At 38.9% G+C, this 14,249-nt stretch overlaps 1 protein-coding gene across 9 annotated transcripts in view; it reads right to left on the bottom strand.

Moving 5' to 3' along the window:
* Positions 1 to 14,249, bottom strand: part of ERC1 (ELKS/RAB6-interacting/CAST family member 1) — a 291,931-nt gene that overhangs the window by 220,401 nt on the left and 57,281 nt on the right. For all 9 annotated transcript variants that reach the window (XM_090145169.1, XM_090145142.1, XM_090145146.1 and 6 more), the window contains exon 3: positions 6,576 to 6,992. In XM_090145169.1, coding sequence (XP_090001295.1) covers positions 6,576 to 6,992 — 417 coding nt within the window. The remainder of the gene's footprint in view (positions 1 to 6,575; positions 6,993 to 14,249) is intronic.

Here is a 14,249-nt window from a genome sequence, read left to right as displayed (position 1 = left end):
CACCCTTTATCTGTTAAACACTTATTCCTTACTCCTTAATTCAATTCTGCACTTGGCTGTATTAGAAGAGCAGGCCTGGAATAACAGTTCAGATTTCTTTCCTACATTTTCTAATTTTTGTCTGTCAAGTAAAACAACTGTTTCCTTCTGTATGATGAAGTATGTTGCCACTCATCTCTGTGCTGGCATCTCAAAGAACACAACCCCATCTTACCTCCAACGTTCACTTTGTCTCAAAATCGCAGCCAATCACTCCCCTCCCCTAGGAGAATACCAATTTGATCATCATTTAACTTCAAGGGGCCTACTGGACAGCAAATCAATCTGACTCAAGTCATCTGTAGGACATGCATATCCTTCATTGTAAGTATGCACTAGAATCTTCACAGAGGAAGAGAAACTAGCACTGTACACGACTTCTGCATCTTCTCAGGATAAGCCAAAGGTCAGGGCGTTGTGCTATCGAGACTCCGAATGCATGTTATACAAAACATTATAGGATTAAAGGCTTCAAAGAAGTAACAGGTAGATACCAACAAACACACTGGTCAGTGAAAAGAGAGTACATTTGGGAACTTTCCTTCATACATCTTCCTCAGTTCTCAGGAGAGAAGACATCATCTGAAGGTATCCCTATCTGGGTATAATGAATACAGTGATGTGTCAGTATACTCTGGAGATTCCAGTTAGTATATGCCATTGGAAAGATATATTTGGCTTGTAGCGTATACATGTCCAGTAACAATCCAGAGATGAACGGTTATCAGATTAACCACTGTTGTAAGGTCGGTGCTGATATCCCCAGTGAAGAAGTAAGAAAATGGGACAACATTGCTGAAGTTTACTGTATCTGACAATAATATACACTGTGCAGCTTATTTTTGTTCCCCCTGGGTAGAACAAATACAGATGGTTCTGTTTTTATCCTTCCTTCTAGGCAGATGGGAAATTTGGCCTATTTTTTTTTTCCTCTCCAAAAACTCTCAAGAAGTTACCTCTTTATTGACTGTGACATTATTAGTGCATAATCTCAGGTCTTTGTTCAGATATGTATATTCCTAAAGACAGATGATAAAGAAGAATTCAAAAGAAAAAGGATTAATCAAGCTGGTGTGATGATGTTGAACTGTCCTTATGAAGTATCTTGACCACAGTACTCTACAACACCAGGAGTGGATACAATCACAGCTATGCTGATGTTTTGTGTATCCACTACTGTGCACAGTGAAGTAAGATGTATTTGCTGCCAGTTCATCTAGTATTTTGAAAGGAGTGGGGAGGATGTCAAAAAGAGCACAGCAAGCCCCGTTATCTTTAGAGCAATGTGCTGTCACTGCCACCACTGATAATTCTGCAGCAGGTGAGTTTGGAACTATGAAATGGCAGTTAATGTCACGCAGGAGTTATTCTGGAAGTTGTAAGTCTAGCTGTTGGATTTCATCAAGTATTTCTTGCTGGCATGAAAATAATCTCGTTTCTGAAACTTTGGTCTAGAATACCAACAGTAATATGAATAATCTTCAATAAGACTTAAGAAGGGGTATTCAAAATAGCAGACTTCTTTTTATATGCTCTGAAGCTTAAGCTTGTTTTCCGCAGTGGAGGAATGTGGAATGTGATGCAATCACACTGTCATCTGCTGAAGTTACTGCATGCAGATCCATATCTGTGCTTAGATGTTCAGTAAAACATGTAATTTTTCATTTTTTGTGTTCATGAGAAAGTGTCCTCTATATTGGTGCCAAATACATCCTACATTATGTAGGATGGATACCTGATCTTTCCTATGAAGTAGCATGGAAAGATTATTTGAACTGCCCATAATTCAGGAAGACATCTGGGGAAAGTCCAACAGGGTCAAATTGATCAGAGATACATCAATCACATCATCTAGAGGAGAATCCATTTCATAACCTGAATAATAAACTGAGACAGTGCTCTGGGATATTATCAAAGATACTGCGTATCTTCCATACGAGGCATGCCTAAGAAGCAAATGAGTTTTCAGCCTGCAAAAAGAGAGAACATGGAAAGGATATGACAGAAATCTAAAATCACAGTTGGCACAGCAATCCCAGTAATGATCACCTGTTCACTCTGTTTTCTGGAGCAAGAATAAGAGGTCATCAAATGAGACACTGGGAAATGGGTTCAAAAAAAGAAAAGAGGTATGTTCTTCCTGTTGCAGACAACAGGCCTGCAGAACCACTAACAAGATGATGCCATAGCTGCAAAAGTTTACATGGGCTGGACAAGACACTGACAAAAGTACCTGCATGGCAGATCCATGGAAATTACTAAATTGACAAATCACAAGACCATCAGGAAATTCCTGAGTAGTAAATAATTTTGAATATAGGACAATATGACAGAGAACTACCATGTTTGCCCTGTTCTTACGCTTTCCTAAGTGCCTGTGTATGGCCATTATTTGAAACAGAATACTGAATAAAAGTATCCTTGGCAAGCTTTTCTGTAGTTATAAATGTAGAGAGCTCAGACTTGTGATTCTGTTAAGAACTTACCTTCTTTTGGAAATTACTGCAATCTTTAGTTCAATCACGGTAATAGAAGAAACCAATTAATTTATGATTACTTTTTAAGGTCAGACTGCTGGCCACTGCACCTGCACCATCTGAGACACCATCTGATGTCCTTCAGTCTCAACATCACCTTCTGCACTACAAGTATGCTTCATAGCTGAAAAATAAAGGAATATCTTTTCCTTCAGAATATAGATTTTTATTATTATTCCCAGCAAATATCTTTAACAAAAATGTAATACACTTAGAAATAGTAACCATGGATTCTGACATCTCAGAACACGCTTTGGCTAACATGGTCAAAACTGCTCTGAAGCTTCTCTCAGCTTTTCTGATGTGTTAGAATATGAAGCATCCTCATAGTTCATTGCAAATCCATTTGCAATATTACTGCTCCTTTTAATAGCTTTAAAGAAGAGTTTAGCTTGTCTCCAGATACTGGGTATACCAGTTATAACACAACCAATTAAATAGACAGTTTTCTTCAAGGCAGCTCAAAAAATTGCGCAGTTAGTATTTAAGGTAGCCAAGGGCTAAACTAAACAAAAAATGTAAAAACACAGATAAACACACAACAGAAGATTAGGTAAGGAAGGTGATATGGATACACCTTAGAGGATCTACACAGGGACCCTTTCCCATACAAGTGTGGTGCAGCGACAATGATATTTGAAAAGTCACGGCAGCCAGGTGAAGTCCCTGGTGGGTGGAAAAAAGACGACATCACATCTTTTATTAAGAAGGGTAGAAAAGATGACCCATGAACTACCGACCTGTCGGTCTCACAGGGAAAGATCATGGAGCAGATCCTCCTGGAAGTTCTAAGGCACATGAAAGACAGGGAGGTGATACAGGAGAACCAGAGTGGCTTCACCAAAGGGAAATCCTGCTTGACCAACCTAGTGGCCTTCTATGATGATGTCATTGCAACAACGGACAAGGGAAGAGCCAGTGATGTCATCTATCTGGACTTCAGTAAGGCCTTTAACATGGTACCCCACAGCATCCTTCTCTCCATATTGGAAAGATATGGATTTGATGGGTGCATTGTTTGATGAACAAGGAACTGGCTGCAGAACTGAACCCAGAGAGCAGTGGTCAAAGGCTCAGTGTCTGGATGGAGACCAGTAACAAGTGGTGTCCCCTCAGGGTTCAGTGCTAGGACTGATTCTCTTTAATATCTTCATCAATGACATTGACAGTAAGAGTGAGTGCGCCCTCAGCAAGTTTGCAAATGACACCAAGCTGTGTGGTGTAGTAGACACACCTGAGGGAAGGGATGCCATCTAGCAGGCCCTAGACAGGCTTGAGCTCATGAGTAGCTCATGAGGTTGAACAAAGTCAACTGCAAGGTTAGCACATGTCATGACAATTCCCATTACCAATACAAGCTGGGGAATGAAAGGATGGAGCACAGTTCTGCCAAAAAGGACCTGGGGATACTGGTGGATGGGAAGCTGAACATGAGCCAGCAATGTGCCCTCACAGCCCAGAAAGCCAACCATATCCTGGGCTGCATCCAAAGACACATGGCCAGTAGGATGAGGGAGCTGCTCCTCTGCTTTGCACTGGTAAGGCCTCACCTGGAGTACTATATCCATATGTGGAGCCCTCAGTACAGGAAAGACATGGACCTCTTAGAGCACGTTCAGGGATGAAGCACCTTCCCTACGAGGACAGGCTGAGAGAATTGGGGCTGCTCATTCTGGAGAAGAGGAGGCTCCAAGGTGACCTGACAGCACCCTTTCAAGTATCTAAAGGGAAGCTACAAGAAAGAAGGGGACAGACTCTTCAGCAAGGTCTGTGATTACAGGATAAAGGAAAATGGCTTCAAACTAAAAAAAGGGTGGATTTAGGTTGGTTATAAGGAAAAAGTCTTTTACAGGGAGGGTGGTGAGGTACTCGAACAGGTTGCCCAGAGATGTGGTGAAAGCTCTATCCCTGAAGTCATTCAAGGCAAGGCTGGATCAGGCTCTGAGCAACCTGATTTAGCTGTGAATGTCTCTGTTCATTGCATGGGAGTTGAACAAGATGACCCTTAAGGGTCCCTTCAATACTACGTATTCTATGATTCTATGACAGCAACTCTGAACCAGATCCTGTAGGGCAGAGCAACTTTGTGGCCAAGAACTCTTTAAATCTGCTTGCCAGATTTTACTAGCCTGAGTCAATAATCTTGGTTCTGCTGCAGTCAGCTTCAGTTTTGCAATATCCCCTGATTTTCTCCAGCCTTCTGGACCCCCATGCACAAGATTCGTAGTAACAAGCTTGAGTTCAATGAGCACAGTCAATTCCACACAGAGATGGTTTGTCACCTCTCACATGACATCCCGTTTCTGAGGCTACTGGGGTGCTCAGCTTCAAGGCTGAATTCCTCACTATATCAACAGCTTGAGCTACTAGTTACAGCATACCCACTTTATCCTTCTCAGTGCATTAGAAGGAGGTTGGCAGCAAAGAGCAATTAGCTTTAAAATACGATAGATAAACAGCATTTGCTCTTTCAAAATCAATAGTAATCTCTACCTTCTCCAGGAAATCTTTTAGCGTAAATGCTAAGATTTAAATGATTGATGATTTCCAGACATTTGAGAATGAAGCAAGGATTCTTCTTGTTCAACACCTACTAATCATTATACAGAAACAAAAGAAACCACCTAAAAAATTACACGGTTCCTGCCAGCTTCTCATTTAAGATGCCAGACTTAAAACAGAAACAAATGGAAGCCATTTGGGGCTCTTCCTGAAATAGATACAAGAATTGGAACAGAATTATCATTGGTCGCTAAATAAAGGAAAAACCATAGTGTAGAAACTCTGGAATCATATTATCTTCACTTCAGACACTCAAGAGATTACTGCTCTAAAAAAAATAAATCTGGCCTAAATCTGGCTCAGAAATGCAATGGGCTCTTGCTTTCTTATATAAATGCTTACAAGAGCACAAGTACAATGGGTTGGGCAATGGAAAACATAAGAGGAATGAGGAGGTATATATTTGCTGCAAACGCTCATTTCAAAAATCTCTTTGCAAGACCTCACTTCCTTGTTTTTTTTTTGAGAGGGGGCTTACAGTTTTAGTATGTCCAGCTTCAAGAACATGTTGAATCACATAATAGACACAATGCATAAAACAAGCCATTAGATTCACACAAACGTTAGACATACACATACAGTTATCAATTCACGCATTCAATCCAGACATGGATATTAAATAACCTTTACAGAAAATCTTATCATCAGTGAATACATATACAACACATATTGAATTACTTGTTATTTAGAAGTTAATATTGGAATACTTTAGAAAGCTAGTTGACTAGAATTGGAAAATGCATTTAATGTCAAGGAATTTAAGGACACTGGCTACAACACAACTCATTTATTTTCCTTTATTTTTCCAAGATACTCAAACTCATGTTGCCTAAAGTTTGTTGTAATTACTTTTGGATAGTTTGTTGTGTAGAATGCCTGCCATCATACTCTCATGCTATGAAACAGACATAACGTCTTTTCTATTTTCAGAGAGGTGAGGAAAAAGTTTGCAATATTTGCAGCAGGGTCCCTTTAAGTAATCTTTTTTCTTTTTTTTTTTTTTTGGCTGTGCATCCAGGGCAGCTAATAGTTTTATCAAATACCCTTCTCAGCAAGACGACTGTTTCCATGGAAACCACAGAGAAATCATCCATTACTCCTGCAAAGATTTCTCTCAGCACTCTCCTAAATACAGGTAGCTACTTTCTCTCAAACGAGAACAGAATGCAGGAATACATTTTACAGACCATGTAACAGTTCATCTCTGAAGAATAACACTGTGGTGATGGGGAAAGTGGGACATAATGTACAAAATTCCAGAAACCACATGCAAGAAAAACAAAGAAATTTTAAAAAAGGGACAAATTCTGTTAAATCTGCAACGTAAAACACAGCTTGTAGAAAGATGGAAAACTCTTTCCTTGAAAATATGAAATGGAGAGGAGATGGAGAACTAAGCATTAAGATCAGAGTTGAACCCAGAGCTCGGTCACATACCTCTCTCAGCATGTTGTTTTCTTTTTCCTTCTGTTCGAGAAGGCTCTCCAAGTGGTGTACGTGCATCTCCGCCTCAGCCAACCGCCTTGTTCGTTCATGATCTTCCTCAGTGGCTTTTGCCGACAGACCTTTACTCTGCAGCATCTCCAGCAGCTTTTTGATGGATTCATCGCGTGCATTTAAGGTCTGTTTCTGTGTCTCAATGCGCAGTTCCATCTCTTCTAAGGTTTTACGTAGGAGGAAGAGTTCCTTGGCCTGGCGCTCATGCTCTGTGTGAAGCCGCTGAAAGTTTTCCTCTGTCAGCTCTGCCACAAAGGGCTCACTGGTTCTAGAGCTGCTGTCCTGCTGGAACAGTTGGTTCAGGTCCCGCTGGATCCGAAGTTCATCTTGAAGAGCTTGGATAGTCATCTGCATATGCTAAAAGAATAAAGAAATAAAATCAGAGGATTCCCTCCGCTGAGAAATAAGGAGAACAATACAGGCCACTTCAGTCTCCCTCGACTACCAACAAAGAGAAAACTGCAGTGCTGGCAAGTCAACATTGTTTTTTCAAAGCAGAATTTGAACGGTTTTCTATAGAAAATTCAAGTCCCTTCTTTTACATATGGTAGAAGTTGTTTAACAATGGAAATCTCTCACTCAAGTGACTCTCCCACTTTACCAACTTAAGTAAATCACCTCTTCAAAAGGGAAAATATCAGTAGGCAAAAATTGATAGGGTTCCCACCTCCTCCCAAGTATTTTTCTATTCTACAAAAGAATTCTGCATAAGAAGATCTGGATGAGAATTACTGTCTTGACAAAGCAAAGGGACATTTGACTATAAAAACATATGTACCAGCTAATAAAGTATAATCAGCTATATAATCAGCTATATAATCAGCCATCTTTAGTAACAAAACTACACCTAGCACAGATCTCCCCCAGTTGACTGACAGATGAGATTATATCATGTCAAAAAGAAATACAACTACAGAGAAATGGATATATGCTGACTGTGGTGCATACAATTGTATGCATGAGGACCCTAGTAGAGAACAAACCATTGCCTTACAAAGAGCAACATGCAATCAATCAAATGATCAGCATTCATTTGTGGTTGTGCAAGACAAGAAATCCTATCTCAGTGACTGTGCATGTAGTAGTATAATATACTGGGATAAAATTGGAGAAGCACAGCTTGCATGGGAAAAAGTCCCTACTTTATGTTTAGGTAAACGTTTGTATTCTTCTCTGTAAGACAGAAGTATTGACAGAAGTCAGTAAGAGAGAAGTACTAAGACACTGAACAAAGATCTGATTGCCACAGATGAGACACCCACTGAGTGATATGTCTTTACACATTTCTTCTCATGTGGCAGACATGCTTACAATCTTGTTTGAAAGTGAACAAGTCAGATGGACTGATCTCTACATTTACATAACAAAAATCCGACATCTGCTAATAGTAACTTCCAGGATTCATGAGGAGTGAAGTATTAGTATTATCAACTGTTATCAAACAATGCAGAAGACACACTGTGATACAATGAAAACAAAGCAGAAAACATAATTTGCAGTAAACATATCTAGCTTTAATTTGTTTCAGAAATATTTAACATTTAGCTTGGTTGTGTGGAAAGATGCATCAAGGCAGTCAAATCTCATTTTCTTGACAAAAAATCAAGTTACGAAAAATGAAGTTCTCTCTCCCAAGTTCTGGATCAAAACTTCATCTAGCTGAAAACTGGCTCCACCAAAACAAAGTCTCTTCAGCTAGCCTTCTGATCCAGTTGATAATGTGACTACACCAACGCTGATCCTGGCACAAAGTAGGGTTGGGAATATGTAATGTAGCCAAGGAGCTGGTGGAGATGAAAGAGGAACCATTTTTTATGTTATCATCATAAAATGAAATCAGCTTAAAAGTTTTGCTTCACAAAGGATTGAAGGTGCTGCAATTATCTTTTCTTCAGTAGCACAATACTTGGCAGATAGTCATGCTATTATTAAATTAAAACAATAGGTTATAGAATGTGTAGAATGTGTGATAACTAAGCACAGGTTTATTACGCTAGGGAATAATTGATTACTCTTCTTAAATATGCATTTAGTTTATACATTGGTGGCTGCTAAGATTTATTTTCAAATTGGCATCAGTAATAGAAAAGAAGAAAAGAAACATCTCAATGGAGTCAATCTGAATTTGGAAAACCTTTTTATCTATTTTTGGTTTTTTGCTTTTTTTTTTTTTATAAACATTTCCAATTTCATTTCTTGTCATTTCTCCAAAACACAGTCCAAGTACGAATGGCAGAAGACCTTCAAGCTTAAAAACCGAGGCACCACTGCAAACATGCCAGCACGCAGGTAGGCAATCAGAGCTACTACAGTCTGTTCAATTAACGTACGTTGATCAAGCTGTGAGAGAAAATGTACTGTGCTCATAAAAACTTTGTCTCATCTGTACCTATACAGCGCCAATAGTCAGTAAGACCACAACATCAGCAGTGAGAAAACATCCTCAAATTTCCTTAAACTTAAAAATAGATAACCTCACCAGAAGAACTGAACAATTCCACACAAGTTAATTCCATTTGTAAGCACGGCTTTGAAAAGCCCCACTTATCCAGAGCCCAGCTGTGTGTTGTCCTGCAGCTAACGAACAAGTTCCTACATGCTTCCATCTGCCTCTCCACATACTGCCTTTTCAGCATTTCCTTTCTTACAAGAGGGAAAAGAGCTTCTGAGCAACCACATCATCTACTAAATGAAATGACTTCCTCTACTCAGTGCTGTCTCAGAATCAAACTTGGGTTATTTATAAACATCAGTGGACTAAATCACCACAACAACATTCCTGCATTAGAAGTGCAATCAGCTAATGTGCTGTGAAATCTCAATTCAGCTTACATAGGCAAATGTCACGACTCATAGACCCACAAAATTATGTCCCCCAAAGCTGGGGAAGCCCCCATTATAACCACCTGGATCAAAAAAACAAAAACAAAGTCTGCTGTATTATTCAGAAATGGGATGTGAAATAAAATTTAACAGTAATAGTGTTAAAAAGTAACAGTGACAAACAGCCCTGACGAGAATCCATCAGTCTTAAGCAACGAAAAGAGAGTTAAGGAACACCCAACATAACTGGTAGGCAGTGGCCTTGAATGCAGTTTTCAAGGAAAAATGAAGGAGTAGGGAGACAGGAAGGGTCAGCATTGACACAAATTCCTATCACTGCTCTCTGAGCTGCTCAGCTGAAAAGAAACTTCATTATGTGTAAGGTGGTGGGAAAATAAGCCACAGAAAATTATTCTATGCTTCTGACACCCACTCCTTTCCAACATGAAAGAGGTATGCAAAATGAGTTCTTTTCTCTACTTTCCAACTTTTTTTTTTTTATGTTTTTCAGAATAATGGAACATGTTCTTTATTAGTTGACATCATAAACAAACTAGTTTTTCAGATGTTATGGCTCTTTCTTCCACAACCTTTCAAACAAAACATCCTTTTCTCTCTGAAGGAGCAGACAAGTCTTACCTTCTCATCCGTTTCTCAAGCTTCACTTTTAAAGCAGTGATGCCCCAGAAAGGCAAAAATCTTTTCCAAGTCTACATGACGTTAGCCACTTAATCCTATTTCTAGAACCTTACCAGAGACCTCTATCAAACTTGAAAAATACTGTTGAAATGATCCCATCTAGAAACAGACAAGTAAAAATGCCTTTACTACCATTAAGCTTGGTTACATCCTACTTTGATGGGTAAAGTACTGATCATAGTCTTAAATAGTTTAGTAAAGACAGTGTATTTAAAGTCAAAGCAATTATGTTCAACCTATACTTCCCTGGAAGCTTATTACTCTTATTTCAGACCTTGAGGATTTGTTGTTTTTTCCAATAATGAAAGTTGGTCTTTAAGCCTCACTGCAAATTATAACTATATCTACAAATTACAAAGGTATTTTTGTAAGCATGGCTCACTAAAAGCTATTTCTGGTTAGTGTACTTTCATCTTAGTACTCTATGACCACCTGAAATGCAAATCTTAAAACATCCAAGGTGCAAGCATAATTTCTTACAAGGTGTTACTGCCTCTATTTCTATGGGGCAACTTAAGGATTGCTAATTAGCGCAGGGAATGGGGTTGCCTTTCATCCAGTAGCACAAAATTTACATCTGTAGGCAGTAGAACATGATTCAGTCTCCTTTGCTGCCTTACAGGTTTCAAATTCACATTTCCCACACCTTGGCATATTGGTTAGATGAATTTCCAACCTACTGTATGAACACAACCAATGACACAGGAGTTCCTCCTATCTGGTTCACTAAAAATCGCACTGTTGCAGTCTCAGGGCAATGTAACACACTTCTTGCTATCCTGTTGAGTTTGGGAACTTTGCTGCAGGCAGCTCTTTTCATCTCTCCACGTTGAAACTTTTCCATTTTGCATGAAATATTTAAAGATTCAGTAGGCCTGACAGAAAATACTAAGGAGAGCACAATTTCATATTCTAATTGGTAGCGCTCACAAGAGCAGAAAGACCTGAACTGCAATTCTTCCAATTAATTTAAATGTTTGTCATCATCTTACCATTCCAGAGTAAGTGATAGACATGGATTTTAATACAATCAGACAGAAAAGAGAATTTAGTTGATATTTTATAGCCAAGACCCCCATTCAAACCCTAAATTTTAGATCAAAAGGAGGCAAGCATTGCTACCAGCACGACTTTGACATACTTTTAAAATTAAAGATTTCCGTATTCATCTTTGCAAGACAGAGCTTGACCTTCCAAGCTATTTCCAATAAGCATTTGTGTGCTTGTTTTTAATTGCCTGGTTTAGGTTATTCACACTGCAGACACTGTCTTTGTAGCTACCTTAACAAGATAAATAACTCATCCTATTCTTTATTCAAAAAGGACAGCCCAAGTTAGAACAGTGGGTTGTGCAACAGAGGCGGGGCACCTAGGAACTGAACACTTCTGCAGTTAAATTTTCCTTAATCTCTTGGATTTAAATTCTAAGTAGGTTAACCAAGGAAATTACTTGAATATTTAGGATACAAGCCTCCTCCCTCTCTCCCCCCCAACCCCCCAAAAAAAACCAAACAAACCAAACCAAAAAAAAAAAAAACAAAAAAAACCAAACCCAAAAAACCAAACCCAACCAGTTTGTTCAAGAGATGCCCATCAACGATCAGCAAAAAGAAAGATAAGAAGCCTGTCTTTCTCTTCTGTTTTTTTTGTCTTCTTACATTGGGAGAATACTGAGGTTGCTTACATCAATGAACAAGAGAATATGGAGCAATGGAAAGGAAGGGAGCAAAAAGATAAGTTCCACAAGCATACATGGTGCAGTGTTAGTTAGAACAGCTTCAGTCTGGAAGATAACAATTCAAGTTCTTATATGCCATTCTTATGCATCCCCAACGAGGCTCCAGTCAGCAGACAATAAACTAGTTTTGAGTGGATCTCTAACAAGTCATTCCTACAGAAGGTACTGAGAGAGATTCTACTTTGTATAAATGCTTTGACTACTACTTGGCTTAGGTATGTGAACATATGTCTATCACATTCCAGTGTCTTAAAGGGAAGCTGAGTCTCAGATAAGATCCTTGGATTAGCCCAGATGCCACTAAGGATCTCCCACACTCCAGTATGCATCCCTGAACAAGTCTATTTCCTCCACAAGGGTTGATCTCATCTCACTCTTTTCTAACTTTTAATCAGAAATTCCACTACAGAGAGAAGAATTTTGTTCCTAAACAGAAGTTTTCCTGCAATTGACAGATTCAATAATTTTTCTCATTAAAAATATTATTGACAAACTTAGTTACTGAAAATTTCCTGACTACTTCAACTGTAAGCCAGGACATCCTGTACTGAATGACAGCTTTATGATGTGCACGTATTTGGCAGTTTTCTACAAATCTGCTCAGTGATCAAGCTGTTCTTCATTTGAAAACAGTAAGTGCTTGGAAAGACATAGGACAGGTCTGCATTTGTTATGTCACATGTTTGAGTACAACCCGGGGAGGAGGAAAAAAAGAAAAACAAAGAGATAGATGTAATGTGCTAATTGACCAAAAAACGGGTTTTTGATGTTGCCAGTTTAAAGGTAATCTCTTTCATTCAGCCAACTATGTTTAGTGCTGGGGGAAAAAAAAAAAGAGACCTTTCAAGGTCTGAAATACACACACTTGTAGCACCTACAAAACCTTCAATACTTTTACCTTTAGATCATGACTACATTGCTACTACTCCGAGAATGACAGAAATAGTAACTACAGTATCTTTTATATCTGAAGGACATAAGGTCTGCCCTCAAATGTGCAGCACCAGAAAATGAGAAGAACCTACAGGAGCCCATGACTGTGCTTTTCTTGCCAGCAAATCTGCAAGCACAATCACAGACTTCTGCATTATGATGATTCCTTTAGCGTTCTTCACAATGAAGGCATTTCAGACTTTTGTAAGAGGATGAACCGCCTTAAGCTCAAAAGCGATCACATGCCAAATTCTAGAATAGAGTTGGGTCACTATGGAAAATCCTTCTCTCCCATTCACAAAGAGTTAATGTTTTGGCAGCATTTCTGGGAAATAGATTCTGCTGAATGCACAGTAGAAGCAAAGGCCTGGCTGTCTGAGGGAGTCCCTGCTGACATTCAGCTGCAGCCCACGCAAAGAAGCTGAAAAAAGGGCTAATGTCAGGTGTCCAGCAGGGCTGGCATGAAACAGAACTTGCTCATTCCAGAAACACTACATATTCCCCGTAAGGTAGATCAGGGGCTTCAAAATCCTTATTTGAATGGAAATGAATGGGTGATTTTTATAATGTTTAGCTTAGATAGAAAATACAGCTATGACTGTAATAGGATTTAATCTGTGAGAGTTAAAGAAGCAGAGTTGTATTTTAAAGACAAGCATACATTGCATTACCTCTGAGACAGCAGTAGGGCAAGATAATAAAAAAGTGCCATAGATAAAAAGCTTAAGTTGTCAGTAATGCATTTTTCAGCAAAACTAAAATCACACAAAGTGACTCATTTGGTTTAAGGGGCCAGGGTGCAGCAGCCTGATTCCTTCTCTGCTGCCTGTACAAAAAAACTCATCACACGCACACACATCAGCAGAAGTGAGTTTAAACTCCAAAAGCAAGCAGATCAGAAACAAGCTATTAAATTCGTAGCCACAAAAGAACCGAAAGTGCAATTCAATATCTTCATACTAAGTGTACAGGTACATGAATAATAAAGGTTGCAAGGTAAAGCAATAGAGTATATCAGATATTCAGTGTCAGATGCCAACACTGCCAAAAATTTTCACTTGTGGTAAAAAAGCATATCTTACAAAGAAAAAAGGAAAGTAATTTTTATTTTCAAGAAGTAAAGCACACATACAGGCTGTTTCAATAGAATACCTGAGGTACATAGCCTATTTTGAATACATTTGTGAGTACACTTGTGTGATAAAAATATAAATTCTGATTAAGCATAGAAAAACCTAGTAAACTTTTGAAATAACAGTTTATCAGTGTTGGGGCAATAAGTATAACTCTGACAGTTCTCTGGTATCCTAAAGGATGAATCAATTTGACCTCTGTGGCAGATACTATCAGTGACCTAGTAGGAAAAAGAATTCAAAGGAAAAATACTTGAGGTCCCACCAGTTAGCCCCACCTATTGTGTG

The sequence above is a fragment of the Phasianus colchicus genome, chromosome 1, assembly GCF_987193195.1.
Source record: "Phasianus colchicus chromosome 1, bPhaCol1.hap1.1, whole genome shotgun sequence".
Classification (NCBI taxonomy): Eukaryota; Metazoa; Chordata; class Aves; order Galliformes; family Phasianidae; genus Phasianus; species Phasianus colchicus.
Note: the sequence above shows the minus strand (reverse complement) of the source record. Positions and strands in the feature narration are given on the sequence as shown.